Source organism: Chlorocebus sabaeus, chromosome 29 (assembly GCF_047675955.1).
Source record: "Chlorocebus sabaeus isolate Y175 chromosome 29, mChlSab1.0.hap1, whole genome shotgun sequence".
In the NCBI taxonomy this organism is placed as follows: Eukaryota; Metazoa; Chordata; class Mammalia; order Primates; family Cercopithecidae; genus Chlorocebus; species Chlorocebus sabaeus.
The window spans coordinates 17,102,046-17,124,014 of NC_132932.1; the positions used below are offsets into that span (position 1 = coordinate 17,102,046).

General features: G+C 39.7%; 1 protein-coding gene across 1 annotated transcript in view; it reads right to left on the bottom strand.

Moving 5' to 3' along the window:
* The window catches only part of FANCI (FA complementation group I), an 80,367-nt gene that overhangs the window by 39,408 nt on the left and 18,990 nt on the right, over positions 1–21,969 (bottom strand). Inside the window, exons 4-13 of the mRNA XM_007990349.3 lie at positions 16,803–16,933; positions 15,899–16,055; positions 15,762–15,819; positions 14,174–14,215; positions 13,618–13,741; positions 13,071–13,156; positions 9,146–9,272; positions 3,904–3,996; positions 3,068–3,204; positions 166–346 (exon numbers count right to left, since the gene is read on the bottom strand). Coding sequence (XP_007988540.3) covers positions 166–346; positions 3,068–3,204; positions 3,904–3,996; positions 9,146–9,272; positions 13,071–13,156; positions 13,618–13,741; positions 14,174–14,215; positions 15,762–15,819; positions 15,899–16,055; positions 16,803–16,933 — 1,136 coding nt within the window. The remainder of the gene's footprint in view (positions 1–165; positions 347–3,067; positions 3,205–3,903; positions 3,997–9,145; positions 9,273–13,070; positions 13,157–13,617; positions 13,742–14,173; positions 14,216–15,761; positions 15,820–15,898; positions 16,056–16,802; positions 16,934–21,969) is intronic.

Consider the following 21,969-nt stretch of genomic DNA (forward strand, 5'->3'; position numbering starts at 1 on the left):
TCAAACTGGATCTATAATGTTTCAATATTATCCTAATCTCTGTCATATATCCTCTGTCAAACTAATACCCAAATTTCCTTGTCCAGCAAACTCCCAGGCAAATGCCAAGCCCTACTTGGATTATTTAAACAAAATTAGGGAGTGGTTGCCAAAATAGTGTCTCACCTTAAAAGTTTCCAACAGGATATTAGCTCCGAGCTTACATGCATGCTGGTTTGGCATTCTAGAAAGACTTAGGCTGGTTTCAATAGTTTTTCCATCAAGAACCTTCTTTGGCCCGTATGAATCCATCAAAATGAAACCAAGTTCAACGAGGCCCTGAGTAACATGGTCCCAACTATGAACGCTACAAGAAAACAAAGCTTAGTTAAAAAAGAAAAATGTAGTAAGATATCTTACCTTTATACTCAATGCCCTGTTACACATTTCCCAAACTTGACCTGGATAACCAACATACTCTGCATATAAACCTTTTCTTTACACACATCATCTGACAGAATTCTGAATTCCTAAATGTACCATAATGGGAATAGCAGGCAAGTGGTCTCCAATGACAGACAGAGTACTGGGAAAATCCAGAAGCTAGAGAATATTCAAAAACATACAAAAGAAACTGGAATATTTCAATATGATGACAATTAAAGATTCCCATTCAAGATTTCATGATGAGAAGTTCATTGCTGCCTCTTCTGTTACCCTACAGCACTGACAACGCTTATGTAGAGGCTTACAAATTAGCTCCTCTCCATAGACAGAGATTCTGTAAGAGAGAGGTCATAGTATAGTCATATTTTTACCCACATTGCTTAACACAAGGGTGGCATATAAAAGACACTCAGTAGATATTTATAGTATAAATGGATGAATGATCTGGTGTCAACAGCATGAGCTAAAACTACAAATAATCTTTTGTAAAGGAGTAGAATCACTGGTGGTTTTATACCACTTAATGTTATACCCCACAGTGGAAATAATGTGCATATAACCTTTATCCATTATATCTACCTGTTAAAGTGCAACAAATTATAATGCAGCACTACAGAATGAAGTAGATAGTTATGGATAAATTATAACATTTTAACAGAGTTAACAATATTCATACTCTGAAGAGCCAAAAATTCAATTACGTAAAATGGAGAATGCATTATTTAAAGGTTCATTAACTGACTGGGGCAAGCATGTGTAACTAACCAGCCAGTTATTTTACAGGATCTAATAAGGCTATCCAAATCTCTCCCAGCTGAGGTTTGGTCCCACCTGGTGACAAGTACCCACTCCAGGCTAATTATACATGGAGATGCTTTCAAGTCCTATGATGGTTGAGACTTTCAGAAGACGGGCAGCTTTCCAGGAATTTCCTAGTTAGTGAGTACCTGTTTCTTTAGCCCAATTTGAAGAGATTGGGTTGGGAAAATACTGGAGACACAACTATAAGCCTCAGGAAAAAGAATAATCAGATACAAAGATTAAGCTTTAAGGCAGCCGAGCGTGGTGGCTCACGCCTGTAATCCCAGCACTTTGGGAGGCCGAGGTGGGTGGATCACGAGATCAGGAGATCAAGACCATCCTGGCTAACACAGTGAAACCCCGTCTCTACTAAAAATGCAAAACATTAGCCAGGCGTGGCAGCGGGCGCCTGTAGTCCCAGCTACTTGGGAGGCTGAGGCAGTAGAATGGCGTGAACCTGGGAGGCGGAGCTTGCAGTGAGCTGAGATCGCACCACTGCACTCCAGCCTGGGCGACTCAGCGAGACTCCGTCTCCAAAAAAAAAAAAAAAAAAAAGGCTTTAAAAGCTTTAAGGCCTATCAATGGGTAAAACACTCAAACAATAAACTCTAATTTCAAATTTGCCCTACTGCAAAGCTCATGTAAATTCAATCTATTAATAAACAAGAATTCCTGGCCTAGAAGAGACCTACCATAAATTATGCTTAAATTACGAAACTTTAAAATTTTTTTATGCATAATGAAAGCATGACATAGTAAAGACTGTTAGAACAGCTAATGCATATCCTGAAATTAAAATAAAAACCAGGATAGTTACTGATGTTTTCCATGTGGTTTTAAATGAATTTGTCTAAACTGGCTAATCAATAATTCAATTCCAACCATAAGCTCCAAATTTCAACAAAGTAAATAAAACTCTTAATGTTTTTTACTCACTTTAAAAAGAGGCCATTAGCCAGATGCAGTGGCATGTGCCTATTGTCCTGGCTACTTGAGAGGCTGAGGCAGGAGGATCAGTTGAGCCCACAAAATCAAGTCCAGCCTGGGCAACATAGTGAAAAGTTCCCACGTCTCCAGGAAAAAAAAAAAAAAAAGAAGAAGAAAGGCCAAGCCAGGCACAGGGGTACATGCCTATAGTCCTAGCTACTAAGGTGGGAGGCCAGGAGTTCGAGACTTTACCGTGCTATAACAGAGCCTGTGAATAGCCATTGCCCTCCCGCCTAGGGAACATAGTGAGACTCTGTTTCCTTTAAAAAAGAAAAGAAAGGGCCCAGACCGGTGGCTCAAGCCTGTAATCCCAGCACTTTGGGAGGCCAAGGCAGGTGGATCGCTTGAGCTCAGGAGTTCAAGACCAGCCTGGGCAACATGGCGAAACTCTGTCTCTACAAAACACACAAAAATTACTTGGGCATGGTGGAGCATGCCTGTAATCCCAGGTACTCGAGAGGCTGAGGTGGGAGGATTGCTTGAGCCCAGGAGGTCAAGGGTGCAGTAAAGCCAAGATTGTAGCACTACACTACAGAATGAGACTGTCTCAAAAAAAAATGGAAAGAAAGCAAAGGAAAATAGAGAATTGTAGTATCATGAAATAAACAATAGCACCTAATTCAGTTTTGTGTGCTTGCTGTCAAGGTGAACAAGAAACCAGGTCCTGAGATTCAAGGATATTTCCATAGGGAAAAAGTATGCTCTACCAGTTTTAAGAAATTGAACCTTGATGCGTGAAGTCAACAGCTGTAAGTCATCAGCTTCCCCTCATAGCCTGCAAGTATGATACCACATTGCATTTTCTAACATTAAACACCTTATAAACCTTTTGAGATATGGTTCACCAACTTACCTATTCTTTACCACTTCCAAGATCATGGTTGAAACATAAGACCTATGAGGAACTAGATTCTGAAGAAATTTTGAGCCTTGGAGGAGTTGAAGATCCTTAAAGCTCTTTACAACCGAAGTCTTTAAAAGATCAAGCACCTTGGGTATAGTTAATAAAAATAAATGAAAAAAACAAATAATTAAAAGATCAAGCGCCTAATAGAATGAAATAAGAAAATAAAGCAAATATTATAGCTCATGCTATAAATCTTAACCCTACAACTGTTCCAATGAGCTGCCATTCACTATATCCCTATGACAACTATTTTAACTAGATGAAGATGTTACAAAAATTATGACGTTCAGTGGGAACTTTAAGGAGTTGAAGACAAGCCTTCCTTAAGCAAAAAGGGGGGGAAAAAAGGCTAAAAGTCAATATAAATATTACCCACAACCTGGAACACATATAAGAAAAAAAGGGTAAATTTCATCCTTGCAACTAACCTATTCTTGGAAAGCTACAACATAATAAAACTGCTGGTGAATATCCAGCTAAATTGTCCCTTCCTCCAACTTGGGCTGTGTGATATCCTTCCACTCTTATTCCCATCTCATCACCTAGCTTACCGTACAATAGGAAATGAAAGAATAAACCAAAAACCTGTAGAAGTCTTCCATCAGTCCCCAGAGAACAGAGGGGACATACATGTCTTATAGCAGCTTTGCTGCTGGCAGGAAGGGGGTAAAATTGTTTAGGAAAGAATACAACAAAAACAGATTTCTGTGTTTTTTTGTTTGTTTGTTTGTTTGTTTTTTACCAACTACAGAAGGAAACAAAATGGCATTAAAAAAAAATACCTGGTCCTGAAATCTTTGTATTCTTGTTACAGAGAGAAGAAGAGCAATGCTGAAGGGACTTAAGTTATTATTGGAATCTCCTTGCTGTCCTGCCTAGAAAAGAGCAACCAAAAGAAAGTCATTACTTACATTTTCTTTCTTTTTTTTTTTAAAGATAGGGTCTCACTCTGTTGCCCAGGCTGGAGTGCAGTGATGCAATCATAAACCACTGCAGCCTTGATTTCCCAGACTCAAGGGATCCTCCTGGCTTAGCCTCCCAAGTAGCTGGGACTACACCATGCCTGGCTAATTTTTTAATTTTTAATTTTTAAATGTTTTGGAGAGATGAAGCCTCACTGTGTTGCCCAGGTGAGTCTCAAACTCCTGGCCTCAAGTGATCCTCCCACCTTGGTCTTCCAAAGTGCTGGCATTACAGGTGTGAACCACCACACCTGTTCCCATTAATACATCTTAAAAGTATAACAGCCTATTTAACAATAAGTCCCTTGGCCAGGTGTTGTGGCTCACACTTGTAATCCCAGCACTTTGGGAAACTGAGACAGGTGGATCACTTGAGGTCAGGAGTTCAAGACCAGTCTGGCCAACATAGTGAGACCCCGTCTCGTAAAGTACAAAAATTATCTGGCAGTGGTGGCACATGTCTGTAATCCCAGCTACTCAGGAGGTTGAGGCAGGAGAATCACTTGAATATGGGAGGCGAAGGTTGCAGTGAGCTGAGATTGCGCCACTGCACCCCCCCACCAAAAAAAAAAAAAAGTCCCTATGACTCAAAGGACATAAAAAAAAATTTTTAATAGTAATAAAAAATAAAAATAGGTCCTTGAATGGATCAGAAATCCAAATGTAAGAGCAAAAATTATAATACTCTTAGAAGAAAACATACAGAAAAATTTCCAGACCTTGGATTAGGTAAAGATTTCTTAGATACAATACCAAAAGCATAATTTGTACAAGAAAAAATTGATAAACTGGACCTCACCAAAATTTAAAACTTTTGTACTTCAAAAGATACCATTAAGAAAATAAAAAGACAAGTCACAGACTGAGAAAAAATATTTGCTAATTATATACCCGATAAGGAACTTGTCACCATTCATAACAAAGTTATTGAAAAAATAAAAAAGAACTTGTCAGTAGAATATACAAAGAATTTTAATTAAGAAGACAAACAACACACTCAAAAAATGGGCAAAAGATTTGAATAGACATTTCACCAAAGAAGATTTTAGAACAGTTAATGAGCACATGAAAAGATGCTCAATTATCATCAGTCATTAAGAAAATGCAAAGTTAAACCTCAATGAGGTACTGTTTCATACCCATTAGAATGGATATAATAAAAAAGACAGACAACAAATGTTGGCCAAGAGACAGAGAAATAGGAGCCCTCACACAGTGATAGTGGGAATGTCAAATGATACTGTTTTGGAAAGCAGGCAGTTTCTTAAAAATATAAACATAAATTTCTCATACAAGCCAGCAGTTCTACTCCTGGGTATATGCACAAAAGAAATAAAACATATGTCCACACAAAGACTTGCATGTGAATGTTAGTGGCAGCATTATTTGTAGTAGCCAAACAGTAGAAAAAATTCAAATATCCACCAGCAGGGAGACTGCTAAATAAAACTCACATATATCCACAAAATGGAATACTATTCAACAATAAAAAGAAATGAGCCTGATATGGTAGCTCACACCTGTAATCTCAGCTAGTTGGGAGGCTAAGGCAGGAGGATCATTTGAGGCCAGGAGTTCACAGCAAGACCTCCGTCTCTTAAAAAAAATTTTTTTTGGCCGGGCGCGGTCGCTCAAGCCTATAATCCCAGCACTTTGGGAGGCCGAGACGGGCGGATCACGAGGTCAGGAGATCGAGACCATCCTGGCGAACACGGTGAAACCCTGTCTCTACTAAAAAAATACAAAAAACTAGCTGAGCGAGGTGGCGGGCGCCTGTAGTCCCAGCTACTCGGGAGGCTGAGGCAGGAGAATGGCGTAAACCCGGGAGGCGGAGCTTGCAGTGAGCTGAGATCTGGCCACTGCACTCCAGCCTGGGTGACAGAGCGAGACTCCATCTCAAAAAAAAAAAAAAAAAAAAAAAATTTTTTTTAAATTAGCCAGGTGTGGTGGTGTGCGCCTATGGTCCTAGCTAGTCAGAAGTCCACAATGGGAGGATCACTTGAGGCCAGGAGTTTGAGGGTGCAATGAGCCATGATCACGGATATTGCACTCCACCCTAGGTGACAGAGTGAGACCATGTCTCTTAAAACAAACAAAACAGTAAAAAGAAATGAAATACTGACATACACTACAACACAGGTGAACCCTGAAAACATTACACTTCATGAAAGAAGATATACACAAAAGACCACATATCATATAATTTCATTTATACAAAATATCTAGGAAAGGTAAATCTATAGAGACAGAAAGTAGATTAGTGGTTACCTGGGGCTGGGAGTGCTAATGCAGATTAAATGGGCATAAAAGATCTTACAGGGTGATAAAAATGTTCTAAAATTGGATCATAGTGACAGTTACAAACTAGGTAAACTTATGAAAAACATCACTGGATTGCATGCTTAGAATAAAATAATTTTATGCTATGTAAATTGTGCCTCAAAAAGTTTAAAAAATATATTTTCAAGGCCTAGAAAAGATGATACCAATAAAACAAAAAATATATAAAATAAAACATCAATCAAACAGAAAACAAAAACAAAACAACAGAGTGGATCAAAACACATAAAGCTGGTGAAATGGCCAGTAATATAGTTACTACGAACCTAAATTTAAAAAAAAGAGTGAACAGATACAGAGAAGATAAATTAAAACCTACTCACAGATTATGGTCTTTAAATATCCTTTCCTACAAAAGGGACCCAGGGCTTTTTAGAGACATGGTTGGCATCAGGATGGGGCAAAGAAAGTACTATAGTGAGCCTTGGGCATATCATGCCACAGCTCAAAGACTAATGGGGTCACATCAAAAGAACACATAAGCTGACTTGAAGGATCCAACTGGCTAAATTTGGGTAATTTTGTGCTCAAAACAAATAACGACAGTAATGAATAATGAGTACATTGAATTTAAAAAGGTTCATGAGTGCATAATGATATTCATGAATAAACAATAGGGAAAGGAGAGGCTCTTTTTACAGAAGAATGCCAGCTAATAATGTAGAAAGAAAGACGCAATTAAAATTTTCTAATTAAAATCAGAATCCCTTGGGAACAGATTGTGAGGACAAAAAGAAAAAAATAATAAAATATAAAATTCAAATTCCTGGTATAATTACTGATTTAGGCCAAGAATCATCAATAGACAGGAAAACGAAAACCATTGTGTGAAATGTTGTTGGGAAAAGGATTTTCAATACTATCTCGAACTATGATCCTATAGATTCCTTTCTAATTACAAAGGGATACATATATACTTATAAATGAAGAAAATCGATGGTCATTTTCTTAAAAGCAAATGATTTAGCATCACAAATAGTAAGGTAGTTAATACTATGTTCCTCCTGATGTAATCCATAGAACAGTGGTTGGCTAACTACAAAAAGCCTGTTGGCCAAATCCAACACACTACCTGTTTTTGTGCAACCCATGAGCTAAGACTGGTTTTTATGGTTTTAAATGGTTGGGGGGGGGTGAAATCAAAGGAAGGCCAGTGCAGTGGCTCATGCCTGTAGTCTCAGCACTTTGGGAGGACAAGGCAGGCAGATCATTTGAGGCCAGGAGTTGAAGACTAGCCTGGCCAACATGGCAAAACCCCACCTCTACTAAAAATACGAAAATTAGCCAGGCGCGGTGGCATGCGCTTGTAGTCCCAGCTACTTGGGAGGTTGAGGCATGAGAATCACTTGAACCTGGGAGGTGGAGGTCGCAGTGAGCCAAGATTGGGCCATGGCACTTCAGCTTGGGTGAGAGTGAGACTCTGTCCAAATAAAAAACAAAAAACGAAGAATAATATCCCACAATATAAAAATGGAATAAAATTCAAATTTCAGTGTCCATAAATAATGGGAAAACAGCCACACTCATTAGTACATTTTGTCTGTGGCTGCCTTCTTGCTGCAATGGTAAAGCTGAATAGTTGTGACAGAGCCTGCATGGCCTGCAAAGTGTAAAATATTAGTATCTGGCCCTTGCAAGAAAATGTACACAACATCACTTACGAAGTATTCAAGTCAAAAATGTTTAACTTGAACCCAATCATGAGGAAACAATCAGATAAATCCAAAAATGTGGGACATTACACAAGTGGGCTGATGCTTCAAAAAAATCAGTCTAAAACTAGAAAGACCAACCAAATGCAATGCATGAAGCCTGATGAGAGCCTGGAGCAGAGGGAAAAAAAAAACACACAGCTGTAAAAGACATTTTAGAGACAACTGTGAAAATGTGAATAGGGAATATAAATTAAATAATATTATGGAATTATTGTTAATTTTCTTAGATGTGATGATGGTATTGTGATAATATGTCCCTGTTCTTAGCAAGCTGAAATATTAAGGCATTAAGGTGTTAGGGTTTGGGTTTCTGCATCTTACTTTTAAATGTTCAGAAAAAGAATATGTATGAGAGAAAAAGTGAGGTAAATGTGGCAAAGCATCTAATAATTGGTGAATCTAGGTGAAGGGAATATAGGTGTTCTTCATGCTATGTAGTGTTTTAACTTTTCTAAGTTAGAATTTTCAAACTAAAAAGTTGGAGGAACAAATATATCTGTACACTACTTTTCTGTAATATAGTTCAAAACACTTGAGTTTTATTTTACTACTTTACAAATACTTCATGATGAATGACTTAGCATCACACAACTCCATGATCTACTACTAGATGCAACATCCTAATTCATAAATGAGAAAGCAGAGGCCATAGGTGAAGGTCACATAAGATAGTGACACATAATCTACTTAGATTTTGAGTTTCCTGCTGAATAGTTCTCAGCTTTTTTTCTACTTTTTTGCATTAGAACATTTGAGGCTTTTTTAATAGACCTTTCTGGCTTGCTTAAGGATGTGGTATACAGCTAAAGTGAGGACTTTAAAAAAAAGGGAGTGTGGTTAACATGTATTTTCTACTTTTAAAGTAAAAAAAAAAAAAAAAAGAGATCCTCCACACCCAGAGTCATTTTGCAGTATTTATTTCCTGTCATTAACTGGCATAAAAGTGGCTTAAGTTCAAACACTTTCATTCAAAAGAGACCCAGATCACCTTACAAGTTTGGTGCTACCTTTAAGTGTTTCAGGAGTTCTCTGCCTAGTTCATAGTCCAATTTGATGGCAAACACAATGTGTAGAATAATGGTGCCTTCCACATGACGAAGTTCACCTGATGGCACAGTAACAACATCCAACAGCCTAAAAGATTCAACAGAAAGGTATGAGCTATAAGGTGCGGTGCCTCATGCCTGTAATCCCAGCACTTTGGGAGGCCAAGGCAGGCAGATCACTTGATCCCAGGAGTTCAAGACCAGCCTCTACTAAAAGTTTAAAAAAATCAGCCCCATGTGGTGGCACGCCTGTAGTCCCAACTACTTGGGAGGCTGAGGTGGGAGGATTGTTTCAGCCTGGAAGGTGGAGGTTGCAGTGAGCCAAGATTGCGCCACTGTACTCCAGCCAAGGCAACAACAAAAAAAAGGTATGAGCTATGGTTTTTGAGTGAGAGACAAGGGCAGGTGCTACGATGAACAAGTAGACCAACTCAATCTAAACTCATACAATCACTGAAGGCAGGTGTTTACTAGAAATTCTACTGCCCAGTTCTCTACTCCTGTCTGTCTGTTCTGTCTATCTATCCATCCATCCATCCATCCATCCATCCATCCATCCATCCATCCATCCGAGACAGGGTCTTGCTCTGTCACTCAGGCTGGTGTGCAATGGCATGATCATAGCTCACTGTAGCCTCAACCTCCTAGGCTCAAGCGATCTTCCCACCTCAGCCTCCTGAGTAGCTGGGACTACAGGCATGGGCCACTTTGCCCAACTAATATTTCTATTTTCTGGTAGAGATGGAGTTTCACTATATTGGTCAGCTGGTCCCGAACTCCTGGGCTCAAGTGATTCTCATGCCTCAGCCTCACAAAATGTTGAGATCACAGGCATGATTTACTGTGCCCAGACTCCACTTCTTTTTACAAGATTTCATAAAATAAATGTCTATAGTCATAATTTCTTCTTTTTTATCTCACAATCTCTTCCCAGTAGAATCCAATTCAATCAGGTTTCTATCCTCTTTCTACCCTCACCCCCGCAATAACATTAGATTACTTTTTCAAGGGTCACAAATGACCTCCAAGTTGCCAAAAACAATAAAGTCCCATCTTAATTAACATCTCAGATCTGACACAATTAACCACTTCTTTCTTCAAAAATTTTCTTCTCTTAGCTTCCAGGGCATCATCACTGGCCTCTCCTCAAACAAACATTTTTTTTTTTTAGACGAGGATTCATTCCCATTGCCCAGGCTGGAATGCAAAGGTGCAATCTCAGCTCACTGCAACCTCCGCATCCTAAGCTCAAGTGATTCTCCTGCTTCAACCTCCCGAGTAGTTGGTACTACAGGCATGCATCACTGCACCTGGCTATTTTTGTACTTTTTGTAGAGATGGGGTTTTACCATGTCATCCAGGCTGGTCTTGAACTCCTGAGCTCAAGCAATCTGCCTGCCTCAGTCTCCCAAAGTGCTTGACCTTGAAATGGTGGAATGCCTCTGAACTCAGTCTTACGTTTCTTTTAATTCATGCTTTCCCTTGATAATCCCATTCAGTCTCTTGGCTTTAGTCCCTTCCAGTCTTATCCCAAGTTCTGCCCTCTCCCTACTACTCCAGAGTACCTGGTTAATATCTCCTTATGGGACCCTAATATATTAGTGTGGTCAAAAGTGAGCTAATTAAAAAAAAAAAAAATGAGCTAATTATTTTCTCCAAAATCTGATTCTTTGTCAGCTTATTCTAATTTAGTATCTAAGACCACCTTCTCTGCTGGGTGTGGCAGCTTGCTCCTGTAATTCCAGCACTGTGGGAGGCTGAGGCAGGAGATTGCCTGAGGCTAGGAGTTCAAGACCAGCCTGGGCAACATAGTGAAACCCTGTCTCTGGAAAAAATTTTTAAAATTAGCCAGGTTTGGGCCAGGTGCAGTGGCTCATGCCTGTAATCCCAGCAGTTTGGGAGGCCAAGGCAGGCAGATCATTTGAGGTCAGGAGTTCGAGACCAGCCTGGCCAATATAGTGAAAGCCCGTCTACTAAAAATACAAAAAGTAGCCAGGCATGGTGGTGTGCACCTGTAATCCTAGCTAGTAGGGAGGCTGAGGCAGGAGGATCACTTGAACCCGGGAGGCAGAGTTTGCAGTGACCTGAGATCGTGCCACTGCACTCCAGCCTGGGCAACACAGTGAGACTTCATCTCAAAAAAAAAAAAAAAAAAAAATTAGCCATAGTGGGGGGTGCCTGAAATCCCAGACACTTGGGAGTGTGAGGCAGGAGAATCACTTAAACTTGGAAAGCAGAGGTTGCAGGGAGTCGAGATCACGCCACTGTACTCCAGCCTGGGTGACAGAGACTTCATTTCAAAAAAAAAAAAGAAAAAAATAGAAAAAAATTAACCAGGCTTGGTGTCACGTGCCTATACTCCCAGCTATTGGGAAGCTGAGGCTGGAGGGTCACTTGAGCCCAGGAATTAGAGACTACAGTGAGCTATGATGGTGCTACTGCACTCCAACCTGGACAACAGAATAAGACACTCTAAAAAAAAAAAAAAAATGAAAAAATGAAAAAATAAACCACCTCTAATTAATTGCTCAAGCCAAACTAACTAAATTCTCTGTCTCTCGATTTCCATATCCATAAAATAGAGGTAAAATAGGGTTGTGAGGTTTAAAGTGCTTGGAATAGCACCTGGCACAGAATGAACACTCTACAAATGTTTGCTTAAAAAACAAAAATCTGGCTGGGCACGGGGGCTCATGCCTGTAATCCCAGCACTGTGGGAGGCCGAGGTGGGTGGATCACCCGAGGTCAGGAGTTCAAGACCAGCCTGGCCAATTTGGTGAAACCCCATCTCTACTAAAAATACAAAAAATTAGCTGGGCATGGTGGTGCGTGCCTGCAATCTCAGCTACTCAGGAGATTGAGGGAGGAGAATCGCTTGAACCCAAGAGGCGGAGGTTGCAGTGAGCCGAGATCGTGACACTGCACTCCAGTCTGGACAACAGAGCGACACTCAACATCAAAAAAAAAAAAGAAAGAAAGAAAAAACAAAAATCCTTGGCCAGGCACAAAGGCTCATATCTGTAATGGCAGCACTCTGAGAGACTGAGGAGGGTGAATTGAGGCCAGGAGTTTGAGACCACCCTGGCCAACATGGCAAACCCTGTCTCTACTAAAAATACAAAAATTAGCTGGGCATAGTGGTGCACACCTGTAATACCAGATACTTAGGAGACTGAGGCAGGAGAATCGCTTAAACCTGGGAGGTGGAGGATGCAGTGAATTGAGATATGCCACTGCACTCCAGCATGGGCGACACAGCGATACGCTGTATCAAAAACAAACAAACAAAAACACCCAAAATCCTCTTTCTCAGACATGTCACACTGTTCTGCCTTTGTACTATTCCCCTACCTGAGAATGTTCTCTGATCTATATATTATGGATCTTATCATTCAGGCTTCAGTTAAAATAGTACATCTGAGAGAGGTTTTCCCTGACCCAATCTAAAGTAGCTATACTGTCAGTGTTAGATCATCCATTTGAATTATCTGCATAGCACTTTTCACTCTAATATTTTTCTTGTTATTTATTTTCTGTCCTCTTCTCACTAAAACTGAAGCTCTGCAAGAGCAGGGACGTTGTCTGACTGGTTCAACACGGTAGCCCCAAGACTAAACAGTTCCTGGCAGAGAGTTGACACTTAATAAATAGGTTTTAAACTTGCAGCTTATAGGACAATTATTGCTATTTTCCTGGAAAGGTGAAAATGAAAGAGCTGAAGAGATCATGTTATTCTCTTTATTACTGAGCAGCCAAGAGAAGATTAGAAAAGTTTTGTGCTGAGGTGAAGTTAGGCGGTAAAAGAGAAGAAAATGAAGTAGCTAAAATACACAATGAGAAGATGAATTTGTAAAAATGATCTTTATTTCTACACTATATTACTCACTCATCACCACTCTGTTCCTCATTGTGCTGCTTATCTAGTGTACTGAAGAAGGCTATGATTCCTTCCAAAACACTCCTTCTGCTTCCCTGAAAACAGTACAAAATTTATAAGGTCTCCCAATTAAGAGCAAAATAACCAAGTTGAATTCAAAGTACTTTTCAGCTTAAAGAATTCTCCAGTACAAATTTAAATAAATAATCTATGACTTAGACTCAAACTAAGAATGTATAGAACACTTTCATGTTGAAACAAGGTTTGAAATACGTCTTACTGTAAGAATTTATGGGGCCTATAGTCTGCCCTTTCTGAGATCTTTATCCCTTTTACCACCACAAAGAAAATGTAGCAATAGAAGAGATAATGCATGTTTTCCTTGGATGAGAAGCATGATCCTTTTACCAGGCCAAACCAAACCACTAAACATGAAATGAAAGCATCTATGTTCGGCTATGTTTGTTCTGCTATGTAAACCAAGGGTATGAATAAGTTGAATGGTCATAACTGGTCATACCACGAGAACTAAGGAGAAACAATTTTCCATTTGTACCTTGGAGGAGAGAACCAGAAGCTGATAGACCAAAGGTGGTATTTCTTGAAGATTCATCTTGGAGAACATGCTCAATGCTTTTTCCACCACAAATTCCACCTCTTCTGTAGTCAGAGGGACATCCCTGTGGATCAAAGATTCTAAAGGCTACAGACAGAGTCTAACTGCCTTGTTTTCAGAAATTCAATTCAGGGCTTTACAGTGGTTAAAATTCCATTAAACATATTTTAAGAAATAAAACTTGGGAACAGAGAATTGAAGAGATAATAGATTATAATAACTGACCCTTTTGATTTTTCTCTAATGAACCTTTAAGGGAACCGAAAACCTTACCTAAGCAAAGTCATCTTAGAAAAAAAATCATAAAGTTACATTTTAAATAAGTAAATAAAGCCAAAAAGGAGGCAGGATTGGGGAGAAAATCTGTAACAGAAAACATAACTACTAATATTCTTACAGTCAGGAGAGAGTGATGTTTACGTTTGCTATGGTTTAATTTCTAGCAAGTAAGTTCACAAAGTAGGATATACAAAGAAAAGGGAAAGATGATGCTTACTTGAACATGGAGGTGAGCTGGATTACGTATTGCTGATCCCACCTGGTAGAAGAAAATGACAAAGACAGTTTATTTCATTCCAACTGATTTAGATATAACTTTGTAAAATTAATGAGGACAAAAAAAAGGGCCAATTCAAGTTTGATTTTGCAATACTGAGAAACAAGATCAAATAAATACCATTTAAAACAATAAAATAGCGGTTGTTAACCTATCTGACTTGCAAAATCAAAATTCTGATGATACCCAATGTTGGTGAGATTGTGGAAAACATACACTCTTCACATACTGTTTTAGGGAATGCATGACAAGTTGGCGGTATTTATCAACTTTAAAAATGCACGTAATCACAGACCTACCCGATTTACTATTTGAAATATATGCCATGTACATGCTTACAAAAGGTCATCTAGATATATAAAAATGTTCAGGCCAAGTGCAATGGCTCATGCCTATTATCCCCACACTTTGGGAGGCCAAGGATCACTTGAGGCCAGGAGTTCAAGACCAGCCTGGGCAATAAAGCAAGATTCCCATCTCTATTTAAAATTTAAAAAGACGTTCATTGAAACACTCTTTGTAATAGCACAAAAACTGGAAACAACCAAATAATCCGACAGTTGTAGATTAGCCAAATAATAGATTACTGCAAACCATTAAAAAGAATGATGTAGAGTTGTATATGCTGACATGGACAGCTGTATTAAATAAAAAATGAAAGGTATGTTACGACATGTATTGAATAAACTCTTGTGTAATTAAAAACAAATAAATTGATACATATATGCTTAAAATTATTTATGTAAGGGATCTTATGTAAGCAACCATAAAAACAATTATCTGGTTTAGATAATCTTGGGTATTCCCTTCTTGTTCTTTTTAACAAACCTACATGCAATCACAGTATTATATAACACAGTAATCTCTTTATTTTGTTAATTATATGGTAAGAATTTTTCATCTTTGATGTATACATTTCACTTTTAATAGGTATAAATGTCATGGAGTGGCTCTACCTTAACTTACATAGTTTACATGTCTCTATTACTGTATGCTTATATTGGTCACAAATTTCTTGTTGAACATGTTCATATGTGAGGATTTTCTTGTATGTTGGAGTCATTCTTTAATGTAGATTCCCAGAAATACAATTACTGGTTAAAGGATACATTATGTGTATATTCTACTCCCTCAAAAAAAAAAAAAAAAGAAAGAAAGAAAAGATGCAGCATCAGGGTGACTTCCCCAGCCTTCACGACCTTGAGACTCCAATAATGCTTAGATTGGAGCATTAAACACACTAAATTAACATTTAATTATGTGTATCTTAACACAATAAATTGCTGTACCAAGATACACAGTCAAGCAAATAAAACTATACGAACAGTCTTAGAGGACAGAATATAGTAAATCATCTCTTTCTCACTAATTCATTGCAGACTAAATAGTTTTATAGTGTTATATTCAAAACTACAAAAAAGAAGGACTTAAAACTTTCAGATATAAATTCCTGAAATAAAGTGTTTTTTTTTTTTTTTTTTTGGCCACTTGTATTCCTAAGAAAGTTCTACATATTAATAAGACTCACCTGCCAGAACACAGGATGTTAATCAACTGCTTCTTACATTCTTCCCCACTCAGTACACCTAGAAATGCAAAATATACTGAGCAATAAATTTGAGTATGTGAATAGAGAAAAAGCCAATAAAATTGGAAGAAAATTACCTTTTCCATAAGCCAGATTTTCCTTTTTGGTAGCCAGGGCAGTGAGAATGATAGGTAGTAACTCCAAAGATCTTCCATTCACTAGGGTGCCTTCTCTGACAGCACTAATAAACTCATTGGCTAATTCAACCAATAATGGTCCTGGAAAATGGTGAGCCTAAAAGTTCACAGGATAAAGGAAATCTCAAGCAGAAATCCCATGTTTGATATATCTTTCTAAGAAATAAAGTCTTTTGCTGAAATAAATTAATTGTCTGAGATCCAGAATTGGTCCCATAAGGGATTTATGGAATCATTCTGCTCTGTCTGGTACATAGTTATCATTGCGCAGGGCTTCAAAAGTTAGAATCCTCTGTTGGTTCCCTAATGCTTTCAGATATGCCAACTCTTCAAAGAGATATATGTCCATGGTACCAGATATGTAATATGAACATCTAAGTGGATTATAACCCATTCATCTGCCTTTTTTTGAGATGGGGTCTCAGTCTGCTGCCCAGGCTGGACTGCAGTGGCGCAATCTCGGCTCACTGCAACCTCCACCTCCCTGGCTCAGGCGATCTTCTTGCCTCAGCATCCCAAGTAGCTGTGACCACTGACATGCACCACCAGCCTGGTTAATTTTTTTTTCTTTCGTATTTTTGGTAGAGATGGGGTTTCACCATGTTGCTCAGGCTGGTCTCAAACTCCTGAGCTCAAGTGATCCTCCCACCTCAGCCTCCCAAAGGGCTGGGATTACAGGTGTGAGTCACCATGCCCAGCCTGCCTGCTTCTTTGTTTTTTAACAACAGGTCTTATTCATAAATAAGAACTATGCTAGGTTAGGCACTTAAGTTTTCCTTCCCTCAACAAACTACAAACCCCCCAAAATCTACCCTCAAATAAAAGTTTTTGTTTGCCATCTTACCTCCAGCATCAGTAATCCTATGATCTCAGATGCTATTTCTTTCTGCAAATCCCCTGATTCCACCAACTGGATACAATAAGTGTATATCTTACGTCTCCTAAGTGCTCCAGCTTCCTCACAGCAGGGGGAACCTTATTGTTTTAAACAGGGGGTACAGAAACAAAGGAAGAAATCTTACAAGATTGATAGATAAATAGGAAAAACGAACAGGTTTGTAGTTAAATACAAAAAATAGAATTATCAAACAACTGATTACTATAGTGCTTAGAAAAGCAATGATTAAGGGCTTTGAAAAAGTGCTTAATTTAGCCAAAGTAAAGGGACGAAAATGTCATCTTTTCTTCATCCACCTATTTTATTAATTTATTTGAATAATTATGTAGTACAGGATGAAGTAACCTTCTAATAGGTCTTACAGCTTTTGAGAAATCCAGTAACCCAAATTTAATGTTAATAAATCTATTTTCTTCAAACTTCTGCAATAGTTCTTTAAAATCACAACAGTTAGCAAGCTTTTTTAATGTGCTCTATACAAATACTTGTGAACTTTTAATATGTTCAGTGCTTTCATTTTGATAACTGGATCTCCATTTGATATTTTCATTTGTATAACTCATTTGCAGTCTGAAAATTTTTTTTAGTGCCAGTCCCTGAACATATCATTAAAAGTTAATTTTCTTTGCATTTTAAAATATCTGGATCATGAAGAAAAAGTGATGAAAATAAATAAAAGCTGAAAAAAAGATAATAACAAGTGTTGATGAGGATGTGAAAAAATGGGCATCTTAATCCAGCCACAGTGGAAAACAGTTTGGCGGTTTCTCAAACACTTAAACATAAGAGTTTCCATATGATCTGGCAATTCCACTCCTAGATATATATCCAAGAGGAAGGAAAACATATGTCCACACAAAAATGTATACATAAATGTTCATAGTAGTATTATTTATAATAGCCAGAAAATAGATACAACTTAAGTCTTCATCAACTCATGAATGGAAAAATGTTGTATATCCACATAATGGAATATTATTCAGCAGTAAAAATAAACTACTGATACATATTACAACATAGAAGAACCTTTGGAACATTATAAATGAAAGAAGTCAGTCACAAAGGACCATATGTAGAATGATTCCACTAAATGAAATGTCCAGAATAGACAAATCTGTAGAGACAAAAAGTAGATCCGTGGTTTCTTAGGACTGGAATGGACTAGGGGTTTGGAGAGGTGACATCTAAGAGATGCAAACCTTCTTTCAGGGATAATGAAATTGTTTTAAAATCAATTGTGGTAATGGATACACAACTGTGAATACACTAAAAGCCATAGAATTGCTCTACTATTTAGTAGTGCACATAGGCAGCTGCTATTGATCTTTCATTATTTCCTTTTCTCTGATATTTCTATAAAACATTTAGCAAGTTTCCATACAGGTTGACTCAACCAATCTTGAAAGTTCTTTCGGCCGAGCACGGTGGCTCACGCTTGTAATCCCAGCACTTTGGGAGGCCGAGGCAGGCGGATCACGAGGTCAGGAGATCGAGACCATCCTGGCTAACATGGTGAAACCCCATCTCTACTAAAATACAAAAAAAATTAGCCGGGCTTGGTGGCAGGCGCCTGTAGTCCCAGCTACTTGGGAGGCTGAGGCAGGAGAATGGCGTGAACCTGGGAGGCGGAGCTTGCAGTGAGCTGAGATGGCGCCACTGCACTCCAGCCTGGGACAGAGCAAGACTCCGTCTCAAACAAAAAAAAAAAACAGGGGCACGCCCAAGATGGCCGAATAGGAACAGCTCCAGCCTCCAGCTCCCAGCGTGAGTGACACAGAAGACGGGTGATTTCTGCATTTTCTTTTTTTTTTTTTTTTTTTTTTTTTGAGACGGAGTCTAGCTCTGTCGCCCAGGCTGGAGTGCAGTGGCCGGATCTCAGCTCACTGCAAGCTCCGCCTCCCGGGTTTACGCCATTCTCCTGCCTCAGCCTCCCAAGTAGCGAGGACTACAGGCGCCGCCACCACGCCCGGCTAGTTTTTTGTATTTTTTAGTAGAGACGGGGTTTCACCGTGTTAGCCAGGATGGTCTCGATCTCCTGACCTCGTGATCCGCCCGTCTCGGCCTCCCAAAGTGCTAGGATTACAGGCTTGAGCCACCGCACCCAGCCGATTTCTGCATTTTCAACTGAGGTACCGGGTTCATCTCACTGGGGAGTGCCAGACAATCGGTGCTGGTCAGCTGGTGCAGCCCGACCAGCGAGAGCTGAAGCAGGGCGAGGTATCGCCTCACCTGGGAAGCGCAAGGGGGAAGGGAATCCCTTTTCCTAGCCAAGGGAAACTGAGACACAACACCTGGAAAACCGGGTAACTCCCACCCTAATACTGCGCTTTACCAAGGGTCTTAGCAAGCGGCACACCAGGAGATTATATCCCACACCTGGCCCGGAGGGTCCCACGCCCACAGAGCCTCCCTCATTGCTAGCACAGCAGTCTGAGATCTAACTGCAAAGCAGCAGCGAGGCTGGGGGAGGGGCGCCCGCCATTGCTGAGGCTTAAGTGGGTAAATGAAGCCACCGGGAAGCTCGAATTGGCTGGAGCCCACCGCAGCTCAAGGAGGCCGGCCTGCCTCTGTAGACTCCTCCTCTGGGGACAGGGCATAGCTAAACAAAAAGCAGCAGAAACCTTGGCAGAGGTAAATGACCCTGTCTGACAACTTTGAAGAGAGCAGTGGATCTCCCAGCACGGAGGTTGAGATCTGAGAACAGACAGACTGCCTGCTCAAGTGGGTCCCTGACCCCTGAGTAGCCTAACTGGGAGACATCCCACACTAGGTGCAGACCGACACCTCACACCTCACACGGCAGGGTACACCCCTGAGACGAAGCTTCCAGAGCAAGAATCAGACAGCAACACTCGCTGTGCAGCAATATTCTATCTTCTGCAGCCTCCGCTGCTGATACCCAGGCAAACAGGGTCTGGAGTGGACCTGAAGCAAACTCCAACAGACCTACAGCTGAGGGTCCTGACTGTTAGAAGGAAAACTAACAAACAGAAAGGACACCACACCAAAACCCCATCAGTACGTCACCATCATCAAAGACCAAAGGCAGATAAAACCACAAACATGGGGAAAAAGCAATGCAGAAAAGCTGGAAATTCAAAAAATCAGAGCACATCTCCCCCTCCAAAGGAACGCAGCTCATCACCAGCAACGGAACAAAGCTGGACGGAGAATGACTTTGACGAGTTGAGAGAAGAAGGCTTCAGTTGATCAAACTTCTCAGAGCTAAAGGAGGAACTACGTAACCAGCACAAAGAAACTAAAAACCTTGAAAAAAGAATGGATGAACAGATAACTAGAATAATCAATGCAGAGAAGACCTTAAAAGAACTGATAGAGATGAAAACCATAACACGAGAAATACGTGACAAATGCACAAGCTTCAGTAGCCGACTCAATCAACTGGAATAAAGAGTATCAGCGATTGAAGATCAAATGAATGAAATGAAGCAAGAAGAGAAGTGTGGAGAAAAAAGAGTAAAAAGAAATGAACAAAGCCTCCAAGAATGATGGGATTATGTGAAAAGACCAAATCTACATCTGATTGGTGTGCCTGAAACTGACAGGAAAAAAGGAACCAAGTTGGAAAACACTCTGCAGGATATCATCCAGGAGAACTTCCCCAACCTAGTAAGGCAGGCCAACATCCAAATTCAGAAAATACAGAGAACGCCACAAAGATACTCCTCGAGAAGAGCAGACACATAATTGTCAGATTCACCAAAGTTGAAATGAAGGAAAAAATGTTAAGGGCAGCCAGAGAGAAAGGTCGGGTTACCCACAAAGGGAAGCCCACCAGACTAACAGCAGATCTCTCAGCAGAAACTCTCCAAGCCAGGGGAGAGTAGGGGCCAATATTCAACATTCTTAAAGAATTTTCAACCCAGAATTTCATATCCAGCCAAACTAAGTTTCATAAGTGAAGGAGAAATAAAATCCTTTACAGACAAGCAAATGCTGAGAGATTTTGTCACCACCAGGCCTGCCCTACAAGAGTTCCTGAAGGAAGCACTAAACATGGAAAGGAACAACAGGTACCAGCCATTGCAAAAACATGTCAAAATGTAAAGTCCATCAATGCTAGGAAGAAACTGCATCACCTAACGAGCAAAATAACCAGCTAATATCATAATGACAGGATCAAGTTCACACATAACAATACTAACCTTAAATGTAAATGGACTAAATGGTCCAATTAAAAGACACAGACTGGCAAATTGGATAAAGAGTCAAGACCCATCAGTTTGCTGTATTCAGGAGACCCATCTCACATGCAGAGACACACATAGGCGCAAAATAAAGGGATGGAGGAAGATCTACCAAAAGGAAAACCAAAAAAGCAGGGGTTGCAATCCTAGTCTCTGATAAAACAGACTTTAAACCATCAAAGATCAAAAGAGACAAAGAAGGCCATTACATAATGGTAAAGGGATCAATTCATCAGGAAGAGCTAACTATCCTAAATATATATGCACCCAATACAGGAGCACCCAGATTCATAAAGCAAGTCCTTAGAGACTTACAAAGAGACTTAGACTCCCATACAATAATAATGGGAGACTTCAACACCCCACTGTCAACATTAGACAGATCAACGAGACAGAAAGTTAACAAGGATATCGAGGAATTGAACTCAACTCTGCACCAAGCAGACCTAATAGACATCTACAGAACTCTCCACCCCAAATCAACAGAATATACATTCTTCTCAGCACCACATCGCACTTACTCCAAAATTGACCGCATAGTTGGAAGTAAAGCACTCCTCAGCAAATGTACAAGAACAGAAATTATAACAAACTGTCTCTCAGACCACAGTGCAATCAAACTAGAACTCAGGACTAAGAAACTCAATCAAAACCGCTCAACTACATGGAAACTGAACCACCTGCTCCTGAATGACTACTGGGTACATAACGAAATGAAGGCAGAAATAAAGATGTTCTTTGAAACCAATGAGAACAAAGATATAACATACCAGAATCTCTGGGACACATTTAAAGCAGTGTATAGAGGGAAATTTATAGCACTAAATGCCCACAAGAGAAAGCAGGAAAGATCTAAAATTGACACCCTAACATCACAATTAAAAGAACTAGAGAAGCAAGAGCAA